This window comes from Camarhynchus parvulus, chromosome 2, assembly GCF_901933205.1.
Source record: "Camarhynchus parvulus chromosome 2, STF_HiC, whole genome shotgun sequence".
NCBI lineage: Eukaryota > Metazoa > Chordata > Aves > Passeriformes > Thraupidae > Camarhynchus > Camarhynchus parvulus.
The window spans coordinates 63863175-63887019 of NC_044572.1; the positions used below are offsets into that span (position 1 = coordinate 63863175).

Sequence of the window (23845 nt, forward strand, 5' to 3'; positions counted from 1 at the left end):
CTTCCTCAAAACATGAGGAAGAGTGCATTCCTATTACCAAGTTAAAATACATAAAAATGTGGGCTTTTATCCTACTGAAAGTTGAGAAAAATCTATGTTTTCACATTTTATTTTTAGTATCAACTTGCCGTGGGAAGGATGGAGCTGACTAGTGCAGAAAATCACAAGCATCTTCCCCCCTATGTGCAAGTCAATAAAACTGTTACTCAGGACAGAGCCCTGATGCACCACACACCCCTTCCACAAAAAAAAAAAAAAGCATTTATCCCAGCACACACCTGAAGAAAGGGTGTGTGGAACTAGGAGAGGTGTGGGGGGAATTATGGGGAGCTGAAACAAGGGTGGTTCTGAAAGCATGCAGAAATGTAAACAGGCAGCAGCTACAGAGGAACAGAAATGGTATTGGGGAATTTTGTGCTACCTCATTTCTGCTTCATACAGGGTTTTTTTGAACTTTATCAGGGTCCTCCCAGTTCTCTTACATTACTTAACTCCTCAATTCTTTGCCCCCTTCTCATTATCTACAGGAAATAACCACTACCCAATACCCAGCAGAGTGGAATTACTATCCAGATATTTCTCCTCATAAACTGCACTCTTACTCTCCTGCCCCACAATTGGGAATACAATTTTACATGCAGGGGATGACTTGTAGTGACAGACAATCCCTATCCTGGAACATGCCTGTTTGAAGTCACCTGCAAGAACCACCTCATTTTGTGTAAATGGCTGGTGTGCTACAGCTGCTGACTAATTTTAGGATGATGGTCTGCTTCTACAACGGGCATGTCAAGATCTACATCAATATAATTATCAAAACAAAAAATAGTATTTTTGCCTGGATTTGCAACTCGTTTTCTCCAGGAACCAATTACCATGCTAGCTTTCAGCTTAAGAGGAGGGGAAGGAAGGCTAGCATAATGTGTTTCCATGATGGGAAGAGCTAGATTTACAGAGGGGATAGAAACTGTGCCAGTTGGTAACATACATTCATTGGTGACAATGGGGGCTTCTAAAATGGTACCTGTGTGTAGAACTGACTAAAATCATTCCAGTGCTGGTCAGGTAGGAGCTGAACAAATTTAAAACAAGCTTCCTTTTTCATGCATGCTGAGAATATTAAGGTAAGCTGTAAACACAATTTTCTCTTCCACATACATGTCAAATGCAGCTACACTAGACATTTGCTCTGTAAATTCAAGTGCTGCTTTATTTACTTATTTTACCTATTTAGAACAATTTCCATATGGTGACATATCTTTAAAGAAACTCATGACTCAGAAATACTTTTTGATGTAGTCAAACAACATCTATTGATGTGAGTCACTGAAGTTAAATAAATGTCATTAAAAATGAGACAAAACAAAAGGCAAATATATATATATATCTCCAGCAGAATGACAGTGATCATCACCATTTGATCAATCTTCCCTGTGAGTTATATCTGCAAGTTACTTTGAGGTAGCACTAGAAAGAAGCTGTTGGTCCAAGAGCATCCCTGCAAAAAGAAACATTCACGGCTTAAGTACCATTTAACCTTTTTGAACACTTCAGTCTTCACTGGTTTTTAGCCTGTTTTTTTCTCCCTGTTCACTGACTGCAGGATCATTAGCCCCTCAAACCACGGTACTAAAGCTTTTCTGTTCAGAGAAGTGGAAAACAAAAACATTACTCTTCTTCAAGAAATAAGTGGGTTTTAGGTAAAGGCACTATCTATCACAGCTAGGTACAATGAAGAGTTTATAAAACCAATACTAAGATTCTTCAAAAAAACCCCCTTCATCAGACTTAAAAAACCCCACAACATTTCATCTGGGTAAGAAAGACAGAACACAACCAAAGTGAAATAGATGGTGTTGAAAACATTGCTCCAAATATTTTTATATTTCTACTGCAATCGGCTCTTTGTAGAACTGAGAGCAGGCATCTGTATGATGGACATGTTCAGGTCTTTGTGTAAGCTTGCTAATTCAGGCAGTAGTTGGACCAGCACTGGAAGTTTCCTCAATTAAAAGTCTCAGCAATGAATGCCAGCAGATCTGATGCACTCATTTTTTCCCCAAATTTGTGCTTACACCAACACAGAAGCTTTCTCAGTGTGCATTTACAGTAAAGAACTGTGCTGCACACAGTATCTTGATCCCACATATGCACTCCTAACTGGTAAGCAGTATAGACTAGAAAGGCTCAGGAGACAGAAAACAAAGAGAGCTATTTAAAGCACTATCACATAGGCTGCAACCAGCAGACTCCCCCTTCACCTCACTTTTCTTCTGTGCTGACTAAAGAAAATATATTCCCCAACATCTCTCAGGTTTGCACAAATAATGGCCCAAACAACCTCTCCCACTACATTGCATAAACAGTATTTTCACTATATGGGTACTTTACAGCCCAAACCAGAAGGTGCATGTCCAAAAAGACTCTCTAATGCAGAGTTTGGAGACCTTGCTGAGATGTAAAATCTGCATAAATATAGTGACTACAGACTCTGAGGTTTATGTGCTGTGCTGATACAGTGCTGATCGAAGTGAAATCACACAACTACATGGGCTCCTTATTACATAATTCACACGTGGATCAACCTTCCAAAAGCTAAAAATCAGTGGATACTCTATAGTATTTCTACCAAGCCAACATACACCCTTAGGATCTGATAACACAATGAAAGGTTCCCACAAATTACTTGCTGCAAGTGAAGTATGGTGTTAGGTAATGCTATGCAAAGCAGGATATGCACTTCAAAGCAGGAAGTTTCCAGGTCTCTGCCTGGGTTATAATCTCCCAGCTTGTGATGACGGTGCTTGCTAGATACAAAATCCTTTGCCTAGCAACTGGCTTGTATTACCAGGCTCAGGCACCACAACTGTGCACTACAACTGAAGTGACATCAAATCCAGCATGGTTTTTAAAGTTTAAGACCCCCACATCCAAATTCAAGCGGCCTGCATCTACTATCTTCAGTTTCCTCCTTCTGCAATCCTGCGAAACAATTCTATACAGACACACAATTCCCTTCCCCATCCAGATTCTCTTTGCTTCATTTATTCCACTTTCTGTCACATTCCCATTAATAATCTCTCTACTGTGACTCTCCAAAGACTGACCAGTTCACATCAGGGAAACGTTCATATACAAAATTCCAGTTTTCAGCCACTTTGCAACTAGTTCTCTCCAAAGCAGGAAAACATTCTAAGACTGTGATAGTAATCTCCCTGCCTAAATTAACGGCTTTTGTTTGCTCTCTTTCTACATATGCAATGCACAAAATTCAGGAAGAATGAAGTTCCTATATCACACCAGAAGACCTTTCTAGTTTAGTGCATCTCTATTTCATGGGTGGGACTTAAAAATCCCAGCTGAAATTAAACTGTGAAAAGAGGGAGATTCTGGTGAGCAGGTAGAAGGGACCTGCTGTGCCAAGTCATCACTCTGCAATGCAGTACTAGATTCACATTTAAGAACAGCATATAGGTTATGACCACCACTTCAATGTAATTAAGTCATTAAAGGAAAAAAAAAAACTGCCATCCTAGCAATTATGGTTTAGACTGCCCCCAAAACACACATCAGTACCAAAATGCCTTCAGTAGCTTTAGTAGCTTTCACATGTATTAGCTATATGATTATTTATACCTTTTTCTCTTCAAAAAGTATTCTTTTGTTTCCAGCCTGAATTTATTTCATTGTGTATATTAAGCAGTAACAGGAGCTTAAGACCCTATGACTGGAAAATACTTTATACCCTTTCAGATAATAGTAGTTTAGAGGAAGCCACTCAGAAGTTCCTGTCTTAAAGCAGAACTTTCTTCATTGCCATCTCCCCTAACCTCTTTTGACTCGAATACTGAGAGCTGTCATCCTAAAATGTTATAGACCTCATCACTGTGAAACATCTGAGCATGAAGACTGAACAAATAACAGATGTTTAGGATAGGTGCAACTTAGTTGAAGAGGATACTGGGATACTCTAATTCCTGATGGGTTTTTCTTCCCTCTTTAAACCACAGGGTTTTCTCCAAGGATTTTTACGTGTAAGAACAGGTATTATATTATACCAGTTTCTTTGCTGTAAAAGGTCAGATGAGAAGACTAACAAGAAGGGTAGAAATAAAATTATCAGTAGGTATCATCCTTAGTCTTTGGAATGTTTGCAGCTACAGCAGTTCTGAGTTTACCCTTCTGTATGTTCAAACTGGACAGCATGTTAAGAGTAAAAGCTTGTAAGATTGCCTAGACATCTTGGGAGTATGTGAGAGCTTGCTCTTGCTAGTGCTGATGCCCATACCAAAGACAAGTGAAATATCCCTACTGCCTCCAGCTAAGCTCCACAAGCCAGAAGGAGAAAGTGTTTCGCATACATAAGTAAAATCCCTTGCTGGCCAGTTTGCAGAAACAAAATTTTATTTACACAGGCAAGTCTATCTTTAGACCCCATTGAACTCTTTACATTTCTAGAATATTTCTAGAATATTTACATGATTTCAAGATGCTCCAAGTGATGAACAAAACAAAACAAAGAAAAAGTTTACAGAAACTGCCAAAAGCATAGCAAAAAAAAACCCCAACCTATCATTGTGCTTTAAAACTTATGATCTAGAGTAATGTAGAAGAAATGTAATTTTAGCACCTTGGTCATAACGGTCATGCTATATAAGACACTTAAATAGCAGAGGGGATGTCAGAAGTGACCGTATCCAGAGGCTGCCAGTGACAATTCATGAGGGCATCATAGAGTTCTTCACTTGTCTCCATAAATTGTCTGTTCATTTCATCAACATCCAAGTACAGCTGTGGATCTAAAAATAAAAGTCTGGTAAGTATAAGTGTCAGAACTTGAGAGGCTTGCACACAAAAACCTGAAGTAAATGCCTAATAAAGTGTACTTGAGGTAAATTTAATGATTTAACAAACTTAATAATACACCTAGTGAGATGTTTTTTCACTTAGAATTTTAACAAAGCTAACAAGTCCAGCTTCTTTTGGAATTAGGGTCATCAAATGCTAGGACTGTACTGGTATTTCCACATCAAGCAGAGATTTTGGGATAATTAAAATTTTTGGACACCATTACAAGATATCTCTACTAATGAGCTTAACATAGAATAATCTTAACAGAATCAATACAAAGATCTAGTACCTTTTCCAACAGACCATTCTGGACAGAGAATGAAAGCAAAGTTACAAGAAGCCTACTGCAAAGCATTGTTGACAATGTCCCATTCTACTTGACATAGTGTACACTATTAGCTTTAAAATCCTACCTCATCTTAGCTATAACTCGTTCTTTACCCAAGAGTCACTGGCTTGTATTGTTAAAGGGCAGAAGTATGGCTAAATGCAAGCTGCAGTGATAGAATTATCATTACCTTCAGTTATTAGGTCATCATTGATTTCAGTCATAGCTGAAGCTTCCTGAAAAAAAGAGAAAGTATTCATAGTCAGTTTCAGAAAGCATCACAAATACAAAATTTTATGCTCCCAAACATTCCCTTCCTCCCACAGCTATAGAATAAGCAGGAGCAGGTGGTGTTTGTTGGGAAAGGGTTTCTTGTGGGGTGTTTGTTGCTTTTTAATGCTTTGGTTGGGTTTTTTGAGAAAACCATAGTGCAGTTCCACTTGAAATGCACTTTTGGAAGTTGTAAGATGATCATATCTAGGTCAGCCAGTTGATCAATTACAACTATTCTTTATTTTGCTTTAAGCAAAGTACATCCAAAACACAGGATGAGAGAAACACTGCAAAAACTTGCAGTTAGAACTGTTATTTGACATACAAGAACAAATATTACTGCATAAATATCTAATTCTACAAATGCACTCAAGCAATTAAATCCAAAAGGTCATGTTGACCATAACCTTCACACTTATCTGACCGCATGATTTCAGTTTTAGGACTTTTTTGCTCTGATTTACACAATCCATATGACTTGTTAATTGTGGGGGTTTTTTTAATTAACTATGTAGCATCTTTACCTCAAAAACAGCTGGAGCCATAACAGCATCTCCTAAAGAGCAGTCTCCAACAGCTTGCATGCTATCATAGGGAGTATAGGAGCTGTAGTTGTAGTCAGCATAAGGATCGTAATTCCACTGTGAATAGTAGTTCTGATAATCTTGATAATAATCATTATAGTTGTATGACTGGTACCGCTGGAATTCTGCTTTCAGTCTGAAACATGAGAAGGTATATACAGTTAAGAGTTGCAGAACAACTGTAAACCCAATGCTGAAGTTAACAATTTCACACACTTCCAAATTTATGAAAAAACTTTCCTAAAGTTTCAGGAAGTCTTATGTCACAGCACAATACACCTCATGTTTATGAAGAGAGCAAATGCTCACCTTCAGCAATGCCAAAAATAATTATTTCTCGGGATTAATTGGAGTTACATTTATCTATATTCAGTTTGGATACTTCTGGTATTGTTTAAGCAACTTACTGATAAAAAAAATTATTCATTAAGATCAGAGACCTTTACCAAGCACTGCTTTTTTAAAGATACTTTAAATGTTTAATTGTCCTTCCATCTTTTGTTTTGTTAACACGAAATCTTGTTATTTCCAGAAAGAAGGGGTAAAGTCAGATTATCTATTTCAGAGAAGCATCTGACACTGCCTGTCAATTTACCACGTCTACCTTCACCTTCTCAAGTTTTGGTCCATGAACAGTTGCCAAAGCTTAGCTGTCAGGCGAAGTCAGCACTGCCATTATCCAGAATGAAGCCAAAGCAGCAGGAAAATTACAAAACTTATTAGTTATGAAGACCAAAGGGCCAGGTGATTAGTTTTCACTGCTTTCCCTCTCCTGAGCAGATTTTTCCCAGTCAACTTCAAGTTGACTAATGACAAGTATCAATGAACAAGAATAGTCTGTTCTAAACCAGAGATACAACACATGAAAAACATTGGGACAAATCAGCTACACATTCCAAGAAATCCCCTATGCTAATTACATACAAGCAGACCTCCTATGCTTGCAGTGTCCAATGTCTGTTTATCTCCACTTTGCTACAGAAAATTCAGATTGGGGCTTTTTGCCAAGACCACAAACTGAAGGAGCTCAGAAATAATTTCCAACGTAAGTGACTTAATGACAAACTACTCTGATGGCTGAATTTTTGGATGCTGTGAGAGCACAGTACTCAGCCATTCAGAAACAGGTGTAGATTAGAGGTGTGTGTATGTCAATACTCACACTGCATTTCTGCTTCATTACTGGGAAGCTACACATACATTCTAATAAATAGGTATTTTATTGTCTTACTACTGTAACAAACAAATGATGTTTCATGTCTCCGTCTTCTGCTTCCAACTTCTCTCCTACATCCATCTCTATAGGAAAGAAACATCTAAAAATGCTGCTGACATTCTTCTGGACAGTAGAAGTGAAGAAAACTTTTTTTGGGATTTTATTTTCAGAGCAAGTTAGTGAAAGCAAATCTGGACAGTGCTCTCTTGGGTAAGGGCATTTCTGTTCCAAAGCAATAAGGCAACATTGGCAAAATTTACCAGGGAAGAGAAGCAGGAGGTGTTATTGTTAGCCTTCTAACAGAACACACAAACTAACCTCATGAATATATACTGAAATTGTTTCATAGACAGTTCTATTTTTGCCTGTATTCTGGATCACAGTTTATCAAATTTGGTATCAAATCTCTAACTGCATTGTTTTAAATAACTGTCAGAAAAAAAAAAAAACAACTCTCAAATCAAATCAACTTTCAATTTCCTGCTGCCCTAATCACTTGAGGAGCAAAGAGCAGTATTCTAAACAAACTGCTCAAGCAACATCTCCTTTGGCTTCTTCCCCTCTATATTCCGTGTTTTCCCGCTAAAGAGTTCCTTCCTCTGCCAGCCTACTTTAAAACTAACAATGTGCTACCTTGTCTAAGCCAAGGGGAAAGGCCCAGAAGAACCTCCTAGCATAAAAAGAAACACTTCTTGTCCCTTCTACCTTCTTCAGGCCCAAACATGAAACACAAGTACATTCAGCTTCACTACCACAAGCATTAAGGCTGGTCACAGCAGCAGCTAAACCCAAATTATACAATCTGGCTAGACTTAAGAGCTGGATTTCCCTAGCAATCCTCAACGAGGCTGATGGATCCAGGCAGTCAAAACATAATGCTTCTTAATTTTGATTTTGCATCCTGTACAGCCATTATAGCAAGGGCCACAGTCTTTACAAAGGCAGAGCTAAAAAAATCCAATTATTCAGAATTACTTTATCAATGCACAACTCATTTGTTACCTTTTAGAAATTCCTATGCTCAGCCGGATTCGTTTTCCCCCCAGACCTGGTGCATTCTGGCAGTCTTGCAGTGCCCTCATCTGATCACCTTGCTCACCAAATCTGACAAAGGCATACCCTCTACAATTTTCAAAAGGGAGAAAACAAATTCTAGTATTCATAACAGTTACAAAGCCAATTAATTCAATTTCTGTCTTCATTAAAATAGTAGCTACTATAGCTTCTATTACCTAAGCAACCTCTCTGGCATGTGCGCATGCACAGAAGATGCTTTCACAAAATTAAGAACTTGGGCCAGAAGCAAAAAGCTTTGTTGATAGCATTAAGATGCAACTTGCTGAAAGCCAGCAAAACAATGTATGTTAACTGCTATCTGTGTAAGTAACCAGATTATATATTTCTGCACTTACAGCAGTTCAGTATATTCAATATATCAGTATTAACCCATTCCTGTGCTCTACAGCTCTATCCTTCTTTCTATATTTTGTCTCTCAGATTTCAAGTTTCTTGAATTAGTCCATTACAGCCAGTGTTTTCTGAACAGCAAATTCACTTATCCCTGCTTCACTCTCTGCCTTGCCAGTCTAACTTCTACTAAGATTTATTTACTAATACTAGTATTTCCATCTCCCAACCCCCTAAGATTTGCTAGGCCTTACACTTTTCTTCCATGTGTAAAAAGAGAATTATTTTGTCCTGAGTATTGCACTAAGTGGACACACTGCTGTAAGTAAGCACAGATGTCCATGCAGAGCTCTCCTTTCTCCCACCATCTAACCGCTTTCATGCAGATATGCATTTGGCTGAATTGAACCTTAACCCATTAGTTAGCTAAAACTAACCATAAAGTTTCAGAACCCCAAGGATCTAGGTTGGTAAAAAATAATGCCAGAGAATCTCTCTTCCTGCCTCTGAAGAAAATACAAAACCAGTTCAAATCTAAGTTCTTATATATTACTTATAGCAACAAACATACTGACAGCAGTAACACATTTTCACAGGCATTACCTGGAATATCCTAGCAGGTCTGTTGCTATTTTGCAGTCAATACATGAAGGGTACCTCTTTAGGAAATAGTCATAGAGCTGAAAATCATCTACTTCTGGAGTCAGCTCCCCAACAAATATTGAATAGTCTGGTCTTTAAAAAGATAAGAAAACCACCATTAAGTTTGAGAATAATCCAGTTCATGTCATTATTATATAAGCAAATAGTTATTACTGGACAAATAAGGAGACAAAATATGAAGAGAGTATTAACTGCAAAACTCTGCTAAGCACTGTACAGAAGTGCAATGCCATCACTCCACCAAGTTCTTAATTTCTCTGAGTCCATTCTACTGCTTTTTCAAGCATTTCAATAAAGACTCAAATTTATCAAAGGATCTTTTTAGAAGTTGGTTTTAGAAACTATTATTTGTTGTCTGAAGGGCAGGACACCCAAAAACACCAAGAAAAAAAATATTAAGTTACGGCCAGAATTCAAAAAGAGCTAAGACTATTTTGACAGCACATCTCAAGCGATTATGAGAGAGATAAACCAGGAAAAAAAAAACATTATTTAAATGGCAATACAATTCCATAAGCCATACTTAGTGTATAGGCACCAGGTGTGCCATTTCAGGATTTTTACAATAATTGATAACATTCAGTAGTCATTTGCAATTTAAACAGATAAAGGGTCAGAGCTGCTCCTTTCTAAAGGTTACCTGGTTGTGTTAGTACTACTAGGGACAAACTCTATTCTTCCGGGTTTTATTTTGTTCTTTTTCTTCCGTTTCTTCTGGGGTGTTCTCCACCAGCTGTAGGCCTGGAGACATTCTCTTTTTTTTGCCATCAAGTCCTGTAGGGAGAAAAAAAATGACCTTTATAGTATTTAGCCTCATTTACATTCCTCCCTCCCACTCCCCATCACCACAGGTGATTTCCCCATATTCACCTTGCCCTTGAAAGAAGCCTGGGGTCCCATTTCTCCCTCCGCCTCCCATGAGGGAAAGCAGCCTCTGGGGAAAACGCCTGGCAAAAATAACAGAGCCAAAGGATTGTATGAACAGCCATATTCCCCTGACTTGTCAAGCTGGCTAAAGGATTGACAGCTTCCTTTGGGAATTAGGGACAAACCAGATAGCCTTTTGATGCTGGCCAATCCTAAATGTTAATTAGCTTCAGGACTGGACTGTGTTCCGCTTGAACTCCAGGATGCAAAAAACCCTGCCGCAGCACAGTCTGCACACTGAACAGGCAGGGATATTGTCACTCTTGCCTAGAAGGAATCTCCACTGTCCCTATCTCCCCTCACCTAGGAATTCTTCTGTGAGATGCCTCTCCTCACTACCCAGCAGTGAGTCACTCTCCCAGGCCAGGAACAACAAGAGGCCGATTAATGGAATTTAAGGAGAAAGCAGACCAGGAACAGGCACTAGATCAGCTGAGGGAAAACTCAAACCCAGATGCAAGGCCAGGAGGAAAGAGGCATAAAAAGTGCCTCTAAGGGAATTAAAAAAAAAAAAAAAAAAGAAAAAGAAAAAATTAAGGGAAAAAAAATACACTAAAACCCCAAAAACCACAGCTCAAAAAGGAAGTGAGTGGGGCAACTACACAAAAGAGGAGGGGAAACAGCCTTGTTAACACCGGTTGTCTCCCTCAATGAAGATTCTGAAGAACAAGGACTTCCAAAAATAAGAATGATGTTCCATAGCATTTACTTACGCAGGCTTTAATGTTCTTCCTCTATAACAAGTCCACATGTATCTTATACAGAGAGTGTTATGCGCAAGCTCCTTCAGAAGAACTCGCGCTCAAATAATGCAAACTGCAAAGCTTAATGTAATGCCCCCCAACCTGCTTGAGCCGACACAATGAAGTGTCCTGAGGACAGTTGCCGGAAGAAGTCTTAGGACTAAAAGAACACCCAACTCAGAGCAAGCTAGCTATGTCAGCTTTACATTTATTAGGAATTCTGAGTATGGTTCTGGAATCTGTTTAGGCACTGCATGCCTGTATTTCTGACTAAATGATCTTACCTGGCTTGCCATGGTTCAAACTGTCTTCTGTCTTTCTCGAACAGTAAAACTGCGCAGGTTCAATTTATTACACTCCTTCAGCTGTAAAAATGTAGGGGAGAAAAAGAAGATAAAGGATTTTATCCTCAATATTAATTACTTTCAAGTATGTTCACCCCACCATATGCTTTAATGTTATTAATCCAGAACTTAATTTTTTAATTAAGTTCCAACTTGTCACTGCTTAAACATTGGAGATAAAAAGGATATATGGCCAACAGGATTATGATTAGATGTAATCTTCACTGTCCTAAACTGTAACAGACCACAAAGTTCTCCCACTGTCCAAAGCACTAGAAAATTCTAGAGATTAAGTCCCCTATACCTTACCCTTAATTCTGAAATACCTACATATAATAACCCAATAATCCAGAAGATTCTAAAATAGTTAAAAGCAAGGCAAAAGATGGAGGTTTCAGTCTGTTTTGTACAACCTCGTCAGTTTCTTCCCCTTTTAGCCAAATTGAAATTTACTTGTACCACAAACTATTCAGCTGAAAACAAGCAGTGGTACACTTCCTATGTGCTAAAGGATATGAAAAATAAAAGGAGGATGAGGACACAGCACAGGCAAATATGATCTTTCTCTGCACCTTTTCTCCTCCCTCTCACCCTCTCCACATACACATTTCACTCATTACCATCAAAACCAAAACCAGCAAATAACATCTTACTGCCATCACTAAACCAGTGGACACACTTTCCTGAAGAGCTATGTATCTCTGTTGATCCCAATATCCTTTCTTTAGGCTTTTTCTCCTAGTCATCCAACAAATATAAATCTGTGCAAAAACTAATTTCATTTGCAAAATACTCTGCATTTACTTCCACACACAGGTGTTCTTCACCCCTACTGATTTCTTACATCTGGTGTATCCTGTGCAGATACTTGATGGCTGAACTTCTAGTTCCCATTTCCACGCAGGAATTTATGTAATGTTTTAGATCTTGGCTGATTAAATCCACAGCCACATAATGAAATAAACACAGAGCATCTACAATGCCTTCAAGGCTTGCCTGCAGAGTTCAGAGCACTACTTGGATTAGACTAACTTGACACAGGATAGCAATAAACCATAATTAGAGCATCCATGCATGGTGCTTTTCAGAATAACTATGGACTTTGTCCCCACAGCCATTGTGAAGCCAAGAAAGAGTCAAGTACAAACAGGCGTAAAATACTAGTAAGGTTAGTGTATGCTACATTGAGCACATGCTAACTGAAAGTAATTGTGTTCATTATAAAGAATTATCAGCAGCAAATTCTTCTTAAGGCTGGTCATTACTAATGCAAATATCCATGTAACAATGTTCCTGTAACGTTAGCTTTCAATAAAAAGAACCATGAACTCCTCCATGCTCTCAACACTGAAATACTGATTTTTGAATTCACAACTGCACAGAAACTTTTTTTAAACTTACCACTTTTCACTCGTGCAGAACTGATGGAAGATGGCACGCACGACAGAGTGCTCTTGTTGCAAGAGGCTATCAGGAGGCAAGTGACAGAACTGCTTCTCAGTAGGTTATCACCAACTTTTATGCAAAAACATACGCCTCCCTGTCCAATGTTCACCTTTTCACTAGAAAACAAGATCATTTTAAAAGCAGTTAAAACAGCATGTACCAATATAATACATTTTTTACATTTGCTTTAACTCTATCTACAGTCACAGGTAGTTTTCATTTAAGCAGCTTCAATCTCCATAATTCAAACACATCTTTAACTGGATTACACATACACCATAGCAGTTTTTTATTTTATTCCACTTTCTTGCATTACTACGTTCATACGGGCAAAAAGGTGGGCGAAGCTGTTCACAGCCTGAATCGCCCCTTCAAACACTGCTCACGCAGGCAGCGGGCAAACCCCCCCCACTTCCTTTGGCACTAATTTCGCTCACACGAGGCGCAGGGCAGGGCACGGGGGTGAGGGAGCCTCCCAGAGCTCTTGGGGCCGGCGCGGTGACCCCGGCCAAGCCCAGGCCCGAGCCGTGACGCATTTCTCTAACCGAGCCACTCGGCACGACGGGAAGAGCCCGACCACAAGTGCGCCCCGCCCGGCCGCGGCCCTCCGCAAGCGGCCACACTGGCGCCGAGGCCGCGCTTCCTGCTTATCATACTACGCGATAAGAAATTAAGTCATGAAAAAATATAAAGCGACCGGACGAAATAACAATAAAAGCCGGCGAGGCCTGGGGCTGGGGAGGGGCTGGTTCTCGGCTGCCTCGGCCCAAGCGCCGCCGGGGCCTCCTCGCCCCGCGCGCCCTGAGGGAGGCGGGGGCCCCGCGGCCCCCGGGAAGGGAAAGGGCCGAACATCCCAGCCCAACCCACCCCGCCTCGTTCCCAATAGATCGGTCCGCGCCCCTTTTCCCCGCCAGCAGCCCCCGATCCCGAGCATCGCTCCCCCTCCCCCCCCTCGCCATCCCGGCACTAACGCCTCTCGTCCTCCCCGCCGCCATCACCGCCAGCGCCGCTTCCGCCCCGCGAGGCCCCCCCTGCGCGGGCTGCCCCGCGCGCAGCCTGACCCCTCGCCGCTACCTCCGGCGCTTCCCGCTCCGCGGCGGCTCCCACGGGATTCTCCTCACCCGCAGGGAGCGAGCACTGCCGGAGGCCAGCGCGGGGCCAGCGCGGAGCGGCGCAGGCAGCGCGGCGGACGGGCGGAAGAGCCGGCGGGAGCCCCGGGGCGGCGTCGTGCGGTGGCGGATGGAGCTGGTAGCGGGGTGCTACGAGCAGGTGCTGCTGGGGTTCGCCACGCGGCCCGGCCAGGTAACGGGAGCAGGGGGAACGGGGGGAGCGGGGGGAAGAAGCACAGAACGGTCTGGGTTGGAAGGGACCTTGGAGGCCATCTCGTTCCAACCCCCTGCCGCAGGCAGGAACATCTTCCACGAGACCAGCGTGTTTGGAGCCCCATCCAGCCCAGTCTCGAGCGCCTCCGGGGAAGTGTGTGGGGGACATGGCCCGCCCGCCCCTCTGGAAGCCCACCCCGGCACTCACCGTCTCGCCCGTCCGCAGCCGCGGTTCCGGGCGCCGCCGGGGCTCTTAAAGCGCGTTGCGGGGGCGGGGCGGCCTCTCCGCGGCCTCTGCCGCCAGACTCGGCCCCCTCGCTGGCCCGAAGGGCTCCCGGCAGCGGCGGAGCCTCAGGGCTGCGGGCAGCCACGTGGGTGCGGGGGGCCGCGGTGCGAGGGTGCTCCTCCCGGCGCGGCGCGGCGCGGCACGGTGCGGAGGATGGATGGGACGTGGGCTGGGGGCACGTGGAAGGCGTGTCTCCAGCCTGCCGTGATGGAAAACGAGAGGGTCCGCCTTTCCTGCTCTGGGGATTTATCTCTGTGCAGAGACAGCTTCGTCTAAGCACAGCACTGATTACAAGGGGCGGTTTGCACGCTTAAATCCTTTGGACTAATCTCCTAACAGCACATTAACTCAGGAAGATCCCATTATGCTTACAGCTAAGTGTAATTCCTCCGCCTGTACTTGTGAGGCCACACCTCGAGTGTTGTGTTCAGTTCTCAGCCCCCCCAATTCAGAAAAGACATTGAAATGCTGGAGCAAGTCCAGAGAAAGGCAGTGGAGCTGCTGAAGGGTCTGGAGCACAAGTCCAATGAGGAGGGACTGAGGGAGCTGGGGTTGTTTAGTCTGGAGAAAAGGAGGCTCAGGGGGACCTTAGCATTCTCTACAGCTGCTTGAAAGGAGGCTGTAGCCAGGTGAGGGTTGGCCTCTCCTCTGAGGCAGCTAGTGACAGGGCAAGAGGACATGGCCTCCCACTGTGTCAGCTGACATTCAGATTGGGCATTAGAAAGAATTTCTTGATAGCAAGGGTGATTAGACACTGGAATGCACTGCCCAGGGAGGTGGTGGAGTCACCATCCATGGAGGTATTGAAGGAAAGCCTGGAGGTGGCACTCAGTGACATGGTCTGGTAGACAAGGTGATGTTCAGTCATGGGTTGGACATGATGATCCCAGAGGTCTTTTCCAGCCTATTTGATTCTGTGATTCTGATTTTTACACATACGCCTTTTCACCTTTTGCTTTTAAAAAATAAAATTACAGGGCAATGAAATGGAAGCTTTCTGTGGTAAGCTTAAGAAAGACCTGTTTGTTTTGCATTTCATTTACAGTCCTGGACAGTCGTCCCTGATTTTACACATCATGCCCACACTGCCTCATTGTCAGCAGTAGCAGTGAATAACAGATATGTGGTCACTGGGAGCAGAGATGAGACAATCCAAATCTATGACATGAAAAAGAAGATTGAACATGGGGCGCTGCTACAGCACAATGGTAAGGGATCATTTCTTTGTAAAAAAACCTTAATGATAAAAAATTGTAGTTGAAAAACTGGCCCTTGCTAGAAGAAGAAGACTGATTTATTTTTTTTTTCTAATAAGACTGTAGTAGTGGTGGTGTTGCAGCCATGATGGTGTGATCATACAAACCAGGTAAGCTTTTCAGCATAGAATGTAAAAACAATTATTTTTGTATTAGCTCACAAATCCTGCTGCTGCTTTAAATTATTTGTAGTTTTAAGAAGTGGTTAAGAAGTTATGAGCCCCCAAGGGCTTATGTGCCACTTTTCTTCTGTCAGGATGGTTTATCTAGACCATGCCTACTCCCAGCTACTGTCTTTCCCAGTGTTCTTGCCCTGTCACAAGTGTACAGGAACCACAAAAAAGAGTTAGTGTGTGAAAACAGGCTGCTGCTGCCGGAGGAGTTAACCTGGTACTTTTCCCACTGTATGTGGTGCCTGAATTACAGCTGCAAAGGACATGATAGAGTCACAGAACAGTTTGGGTTGGAGAGGATCTTTTAAATGTTGTGTAGTCCAACCCCACTGCAGTGAGCAGGGGCATCTTCAACCAGATCAGGTTACGCAGAGCCCCATCCAATTTGGCCTTGAACATTTCCAAGGACAGAGTATCAACTACATGTCTGGGCAGCTGTTCCAGTGTATCACTGCTGTCCTTGTAAAAACACTTCTTCCTTACATCTAATCTAAATTGACCCTCTTTAGTCTAAAACCATTAATTTGTCCTATCACAACAGGCCCTGCTCAAAGGCCCCATCTTTCTTCTAAGCCCTCTTCGGGACTGGAAGGCCACAATGGGCAGCCTCTTCCCATCTGAACAATTCCAATTCTTTCAGCCTTTCGCTGCAGGAGAGGTGTTCCATCTCTCTGGTCATCTTCATGGCCCTTCTCTGGACTTGCTTCAACAGGTCCACATCATTCTTATGCTGGGGACCTGTTGGAGCTGGATGCTCCAACAGGATGCTGTGTTCCAGGTGAACTGAAGGTGTTCCAGGTTCTCTGAAGAGCAGAGCAGAGGGCAGAATCCCCTTCCTCAACCCACTGCCCACGCTGCCTTAGATGTAGCCCAGGACACATTTGGCTTTCTGGAAGTGCATATTTCTGGGTCATGTCCAGCCTCTCATCCCTCAGCAAGCCTAAGTCCTTTTTAGCAGAGCTGCCCTCAATCTGTCCATCCCCCCAGCCTATGCTGCTACCAGCTTGCACTGTGCTTTGTGGAACTTGGAGTTTCAAGCCCACTGCTTGAACTTGTTCATGTTCCTCTGGCACCCCATCCCTCACCACTCACAGAGTTCAGTGTCTGAGGGTGCACCCTTTGTCTATATCAGTGGTACAGCCATCTGTTAATGGTTGTCCACATAAATTTATTTGGGTCATTTGTAGCTCACTATTGATTAACCAAAAAGATCCAGGAGCTAGACTGAGCATGGTAACTGCATTTAACTCATGTATGATACATCTGGTGATTATAGGGAAGCAGCAAGTGCAGAAAATTCAGCTGTGTGCCAGGAGCAGGGCTTTGATGTGGGAGCATTCCTATCACCAATAGAAGCGCTCTCTCTGCCCCAGTGTTTGAGTACTGCTGTGACAGAGAACAGACCAGATGGAGTGCGGACATGTGTGGGTAAAGGGTGCCTGACAGAGCATATCAGACTATTGAATATAGCAAGAAAGCTTGAGGGTTTTTTGAAGAAATACTTAGGAAATCATTTAGATTTTCCCAAGGTTAGGGTAGTAGCTGGCATGCCTTGACGGAAGAAGCTTTTCTGTTAAGTTGTACATTCTCTGTTAATTTGTGCAATAGCTGTTTGGTGTGTACAACATTGTTACTTGTATTTCTAGGCACGATAACTTCTTTGGAGTTCTATGGAACAGCACATCTACTGAGTGGGGCTGAAGATGGACTCATTTGTATCTGGAACACAAAGAGATGGGAATGTCTGAAATCCATTAAGGCACATAAGTAAGTTTCTTAAACCTTCATATTCACATACATTTTCATGTCTATTTTCCTTGTAAATAATACATGTGACTAATGTTTTGTTTTCATCAGGGGACATGTGACATCTCTTTCTATTCATCCTTCTGGGAAATTAGCTTTGTCAGTTGGAACAGATAAAACATTAAGGTGAGTCAAAAATGATGAAGGAATGCTGAGAATCATAATTCAATAACTCTTGATAAGGTGCTATAAGCAACAATTCCATGTTGGGACTAGGCAACACTGATAAAACATATTTGTAATCAAATGGTTCAAAGATCCATTTGTTTGTCTTTTGAAGTTCTAAGTGCCAGCTGTTCATACCTTCTTCTTGTGAGCTCTGACTCTTCACAAGTCACTTGTAGATGTATAAATATGTTTGCATTTTGGAACACAATTTGTTTAAACTTTTGAAAAGTGACAGGTTTTGTTTAGTGTGATTTTTCACTTGGAGTGTTTCCATGTTGCTGTAGATACCTGTTTTAGAGATATAAAATGCTATTTTAATAGCACAAATTTCTGGTGGCCTCCTTTTGGGCTCAGTATTGCAAATGGTGGTTTAGCAAATAAATAACACAAGTTCAACATTATAGCGTGCTGCAAGCAATATATGAACTCATCATTTTCTCTTGCATTAAGAAGGCAGAAAAATGCATAGAGAGGCTTAAAAGCTTTCTTTGGGTGCCTCATGACAGCAGATTGGATTTCAGTTTTGCTGTGCTGTTTTTAACCAGAATGCAAATTGTCTGTTGTTGTGTTTCAGAACTTGGAATCTTGTTGAAGGACGATCAGCCTTCATCAAAAACCTGAAGCAAAGTGAGTTTATCAATGTAAATCCACTAATTAAGTGCAATTTGATAGTTTTATTTTGATGTAAAGAAAAGTTGACTGAATTAATCAAGTCAGTTAACTGCAAACTTTCACAATGTCTTTTTTACACATGCAGGCAAGCATATGTAAGCCCATGTCCTTCATAATAGTCATTTAGCAAAAGGAAAACATAGTACCACTAAAGTAAATCCTTTTTTTCCCTGATATTTGAGGTCAGAGCATTTAAATAAATGTGTTTCAGTTTGTTTTTCTTTACATGATTCTGATAATCAGAAATAAACATTTAAGAGCATAGCTATTTATTCAAGCTTATTTGATTTTTCACTGAATATTTTCTTAGGTCTAGGTAGAAAACAGTGTCTAGCAGCTTCTAAAGATTCTTACTTTTAGATTCTCTGTATCAATGTGTACAGATGCACACATAATTAAATGGTCCCCTGATGGAGAGAAGTATGTGACTGTGATAGCAAACAAAGTGGATATCTACAGACTTGATACAGCTTCAATCACTGGCACCATTACAACAGAGAAGAGGATTTCTTCACTTAGATTTATAACAGTAAGTACAAAAACGAGAGGTGTTGGGAAATTAACTGGTTTTGAAACACATGAAATTAATCACACTTCCATTTCTCTTTCCTCATTCCAAGGATTCTATCCTTGCCATAGCTGGAGACGATGAAATTATTAGGTTCTACAGCTGTGACTCTCAAAAATGCTTGTGTGAATTTAAAGCTCATGAAAACAGGTATTCTATATTTGTTTATTATTTAAATATTTATGGCAATGCTGAGTCCTCTCTAAAGTTCTACAGCTTGTAATGTTCAGCATATTTTGCTTTTGTTTTAGTATAGAAAGTGAGTTTATTTATGTGCTAAATTCCAAACAGACTTGTTTGCTTTTTGTATGAGCACAAGTACTGTGTCCATGCATGTTAAAAAACAATAGGGTACAGAATTAAGAATATTGCTATTCTAAATTTGTGAGTGTGTGTGTGTTTGTGTTTAACCAGTCTTTACTGAATCTGACTCTTTAGAATGCTTCAAAAAAACAAACCAGTTTTATTCAGTTCAAACAATAGGAGTGTAATTATGTATTCTCTGTTTTTGAATACCAAATATTTGTCCAAATGTTTCTTTGAATTCATCAAAACAGAAAAGCATTATCACTAATGTCACTGATGTGTCTAATAGTGTATGCTTTACAGTACTAAAGAGTTCTGAATTGAATTCTAATAAGCCTAGCAAAGGCAAATGTTCGTAATATAAATGACAGCACTCAAAGCAGATCCAACTTCCTGCCTGTCACTTGGGGGTTTTTGTTCAAACTGATTTTTTAGACTGTTGCCTATTCATTTTTAATTTGTCTCAGCTTACTGGTCTGAAGTGAACTGCAATGCTATAAGATAAAAATTGTATTCTTTTTCACAGAATAAAAGATATTTACAGTTTTGAAAGAGAAGGACAGCATGTCATTGTTACTGCATCCAGTGATGGTTACATTAAAATGTGGAATCTGGATCTTGAGAAGGTTGGTCTATTAGGCTGCTTGTTACATTTAAGAAAATCAACAGAGAACCAGAATTGCAGACAGTTCTGTTGTAAGAGTTCATTTTAAATCACTGAGGAAATTTTATGTGAAATGTGGATGTCTTGATCTTCTTCCATGTTATGCTCAGTAGAAATGTTATGTCTATGCACATATATTTGTGCACTCGTATTTTTTTCATCTTTGTATCTTTTCTTTTTTAACAAACTATAAAATCTGATGATATTATGATATTTCATCTCCACTTTTTGTAAAGTCATGCTTCCCATCAGATGTAGCCAGGCTTAAGACTAATCAGTTATGTATGTTATGACTATGTAATTAGTTAAGGACTGCTGTGAATTTCTGTAATGTTGATGACTGTTGCTACTCTTCTGAAAACACAAAGTCTGTGGTTTGGGCAGGGGAAGGTGGTTGTTCATGTCGGGGGAGGAACTTATCCTTTGGAAAAATTCAAATACATAAATGTACTGAGTACTTGTATTTCCTGTATTTTCAAACAGTTCTGAGTAACACAGTTCAACAAGGAATCATGTCTTGCCTTTAAAGTTTATTGTGTTTATTGTTTGCTCTTAAAATCAGAAATAGATTTTTACTATTTATTGCCTAGTTACAAAGGATCTACTATATTTTATGATAAGTATCTTAGGTAGTTCAAATAATTATTTCTCAACATATATACACTTCAGATCTGAATTTGCCAGTTTTTAATTTCACCCACTCTGATTATTTTTATACTTGTAAGTGCAGGAGTGATCTCCCTTTTTCCTCTTCACCTTACATTTCTGTTCCCCTTGTACAGAATTGACAGTGATCTTTGCCTTTCTGTGTAACATTGTATTTATTTTGACCAAATTCCTTTCCCTGCAGGCAAAGTTTTGCATAACAGTGTGGGCTGCTCTGTCCAGCTCTAGGGGTAGAATATCCTAATACAGTAGTTTTCAGTGGGTTGATGCTGTTAACACTGCCCATGTGTCTGTGACACTTTATCCCCTGATATCTGTAATAGAATATTTGTATTCCAAAAGCTGAGTGATATAATTGCCAAACAATGAAAGTGGGCAGTTAGGTGCTTTCTCACTTCAAATACTTCATTAAATTTAACCAGAAATAAAATGAGGTTTAAATAATCTTATTTTATGTTTTCTTCAGATTAGAGATGGGCCATCTTTACTGTGTGAAGTCAATACCAAAGCTAGGCTGACGTGTCTTGCAGTGTGGCTTGACCAAGCTTCAGAAATGAAAGAAAACTCTGATAAAACTGCAACATCATCTCAAGGTAACAGAACTTTGTATTTTGAATTGTTAATGTGACTGTGAAATAAAATACACCAAGTGGGAGGCTTCTCCTATATCCACTGGAAAATGTTCTGGTATTTTGAAGTGGGGATATGATGCTGGCAAGTGATACAGATACACTTACCAATCTGATAGTGTCTCAAGCCCATATGTTTGTTGGAGAACATAAGCTTCTTTTCACTTTTAGTAAAGTTCTCTTTCTGTTTACTGGAATAACATCCTGAGGAAGCCACTGCAAAGCTTTTGAGACAGATAAGAAAACAAACAGTTGATAGAACTGCATGTCTTGTTTTCCTATAAGCAAAATTAGGTGTGAGGCCACTGTAGCGGGGCAAACTTAAGAAGTCTAGCTCAGATTTGTTTGGGTTTTCTGCTGTTGTTTTCCTGCATTGTAATCTATTTGCATACTTGATCTTTATGGATTTTAATTTCACAGGCAAAACTAGCATAAATGGCACTTTCTACTGTAAAATAAAAAGATATTTATAACCCTTTTTTGAAAAATGAGATACAAATAAGTCTCTCTGCCATTTAGACTACAAAGACTGGACATAAAGGTCAGTGTGAATAATTCCTTGCTTTTTTTCAGAAACAGAAGATGAAAAATCATCAACAGCCAGGATAAACAAAGATTTTTGGACTACTAAAAGGGTTAAAATAGCAAAAAGAAAGAGAAAAATTATTCCAGAGAAACAAAAGCTGGAAGCTCCAGTGCAAAAGAAGAAAAAGAAACAGAATAGCTCGGCATGAAGGCAACTACTTCCTCTCCTGTACAAAAAGTAAATGCTGGTGTTGCCCTAGTTTTTATAATAATCTAAACCCTAACAGGACATATACCTCTGATCCTATGTGTTGTTTAAAAGTAATTATTGTTCTTACCCTAATAAACTGACTGATCGTTCTGGGAACTTCCCTAAGTGAACAAAGCCAAAATAAATTCATAATATGTAATGTTTATATTTTTCTATTAACAATACCATACACTTTTTAACTGTCTCTGAAAAAGCCAGCTAAAATAATAAAATAGCTGCATCTTTCTCAGTTACATTTTTGTTTCACTTAAATGAATATTAAAAACATGTACACTTTTTAGTGTTGAAAATGTTACTGTTCATTTGACTCAGGGTATGATCTGCCTTTGTCCTGCATTTCTTTTCCTACTGTAAGAAAGAACATGTTAAAATTACTTAAAATATGATAATCACATCCCATTCTTACACTCATGGAAAACTGTAATTTCTAATTTTTGATATGGACTTATACATGGATTTTATAAGCACAGTGTTTGGCTTCTTTACTGTGTTCATACTTAAATATATTTAATTTCTTAAAAAGTCTTTGCACTCATGGTTCACATCACTGAAACATTTTGTTCAGAATATGATACATAATTTTAGGCAGAAGAGTTTCAACCAATAAGGTTTTACTTTTTCTTCCCCCTTCCCAATGTATTTTTTCAAGTTCTTGATATGAGCCATGTTGTTAAAAAATTATATAACGCCTGAAATTTTACCATGCTGATAAAATGTCACCTCTTTTGTTTGCACTTAAACAAAAAGTAAATTCCTTACCTTCCCAGTCCGTGGCATCAGAAATTCATCCTAAGCCTTATTACAAATATACAGTGGGAAAAACAAAGTTGAACAAGGTCAAAGAGGTGAACTAAATGTTTCATTTCTTTATTTTAAGGTGTAAGGCTTGTTAATGCTGTTTTCTGCACTACTGGAGTAGTCATTACTAGTTCTGTTTTCAGGGAGTAATTGGAATTATGCTTTGTTCTGATTCACTTCATCCATTCCTCCTTATTTGTGTAGCAAGAGAAAAAGTAGAGAAAATCAGAAAATAGATTGAGCCAAATCTGGAGACTGGAATGCAGGCTGTTTTAGAGATATAAGACAGGATGTAACTCCAGTTCAGCTCTGTGCTCTGACACTGAAACAAAATGAGCATCATCAGTGCTATTTTTCATGTGGCAGAAGGTATCCATATTCACCTTCCATAACTGTTTTCCTTACTTAGATAAATGATCAGACCCTTGTTTGGATACTCAATATAGTTGGTTTATGCAAGTTCAGTTTAATTCAGCATTAAAGGGATTAAGTTTGAGCTTACACAGCTTTTAATTTTAATGATACCCTAAATGTTTGTGTTGACAAACACATATAAATAGTATAGGACTTCAAATAGTTTGTTGGCTTGACATAAAGGTGCTAGATTTTTAATTCCTAAGGCTTCTACAGTAAATATAAGAATTAAAAAGCGTAAGATTAAATAAGGGAATTGTGTACAGCAATTTCACTTGTAAAGTCTTATGTCTATTTGATTGTGCTTATCTTATGTCCTTGACAAAATGTCTGCCACTGCTAAACTGTTTTTATTGTTTGAATTTTTAAATACATGAGCTCATGGACACAGTGATCACAGTTGCAGAAGCACTAGGAAAAAAATCCAGTCTGCATGTAATTTTAAGATTAAAAAGCAAAAATTCCACAGAATTTGGATTCTAAAGTTTGAACTTAGTAGTAATTACACATTTGTAAAAATCTAAATCCCCTGTGTAGTA

At 40.1% G+C, this 23845-nt stretch overlaps 2 protein-coding genes across 9 annotated transcripts; one reads left to right on the forward strand and one right to left on the reverse strand.

Moving 5' to 3' along the window:
* Nucleotides 1–884: 884 nt before the first annotated feature.
* On the reverse strand, nt 885–14559 carry LOC115917403 (tRNA selenocysteine 1-associated protein 1-like). Of its 8 annotated transcripts, XM_030971404.1 has the most exons (11): nt 13754–14214; nt 12738–12898; nt 11277–11357; nt 10193–10269; nt 9963–10096; nt 9263–9394; nt 8255–8374; nt 5977–6172; nt 5370–5415; nt 4631–4799; nt 1184–1498 (listed from the first exon to the last, which is right to left on the reverse strand). In XM_030971404.1, the coding sequence occupies exons 4-10, from the start codon at nt 10220–10222 to the stop codon at nt 4663–4665; spliced, it is 795 nt and encodes a 264-aa protein (XP_030827264.1). In that variant the 5' UTR covers nt 10223–10269; nt 11277–11357; nt 12738–12898; nt 13754–14214; the 3' UTR covers nt 1184–1498; nt 4631–4662. The 8 variants fall into 8 exon arrangements, with proteins under 8 accessions (XP_030827268.1, XP_030827269.1, XP_030827264.1 ...); XM_030971402.1 differs by lacking the exons at nt 1184–1498; nt 13754–14214 and adding an exon at nt 14313–14559 and having other exon boundaries at nt 4387–4799; XM_030971403.1 differs by lacking the exon at nt 1184–1498 and having other exon boundaries at nt 4387–4799; nt 13857–14188.
* On the forward strand, nt 13538–22329 carry PAK1IP1 (PAK1 interacting protein 1). The gene is made up of 10 exons (XM_030971400.1): nt 13538–14084; nt 15436–15598; nt 17466–17586; nt 17677–17751; nt 18368–18420; nt 18849–18994; nt 19086–19183; nt 19866–19965; nt 21136–21262; nt 21872–22329. Exons 1-10 carry the CDS (start codon nt 14022–14024, stop codon nt 22030–22032), a joined length of 1107 nt encoding a protein of 368 aa, XP_030827260.1. The 5' UTR covers nt 13538–14021; the 3' UTR covers nt 22033–22329.
* Nucleotides 22330–23845: the final 1516 nt, after the last annotated feature.

Excerpts from the sequence above, each read along its gene's own strand:
- PAK1IP1 (XM_030971400.1), top strand. The coding sequence starts at position 14,022 with ATGGAGCTGGTAGCGGGGTGCTACGAGCAGGTGCTGCTGGGGTTCGCC. Across the intron at positions 14,085-15,435 it reads TCGCCACGCGGCCCGGCCAG|TCCTGGACAGTCGTCCCTGA; the intron begins GTAACGGGAGCA and ends TTTCATTTACAG. Across the intron at positions 15,599-17,465 it reads GGCGCTGCTACAGCACAATG|GCACGATAACTTCTTTGGAG; the intron begins GTAAGGGATCAT and ends TTGTATTTCTAG.
- LOC115917403 (XM_030971404.1), bottom strand. The coding sequence starts at position 10,222 with ATGGGACCCCAGGCTTCTTTCAAGGGCAAG. Across the intron at positions 10,097-10,192 it reads AGGCTTCTTTCAAGGGCAAG|GACTTGATGGCAAAAAAAAG; the intron begins GTGAATATGGGG and ends TTCTCCCTACAG. Across the intron at positions 9,395-9,962 it reads AGTAGTACTAACACAACCAG|ACCAGACTATTCAATATTTG; the intron begins GTAACCTTTAGA and ends ATCTTTTTAAAG.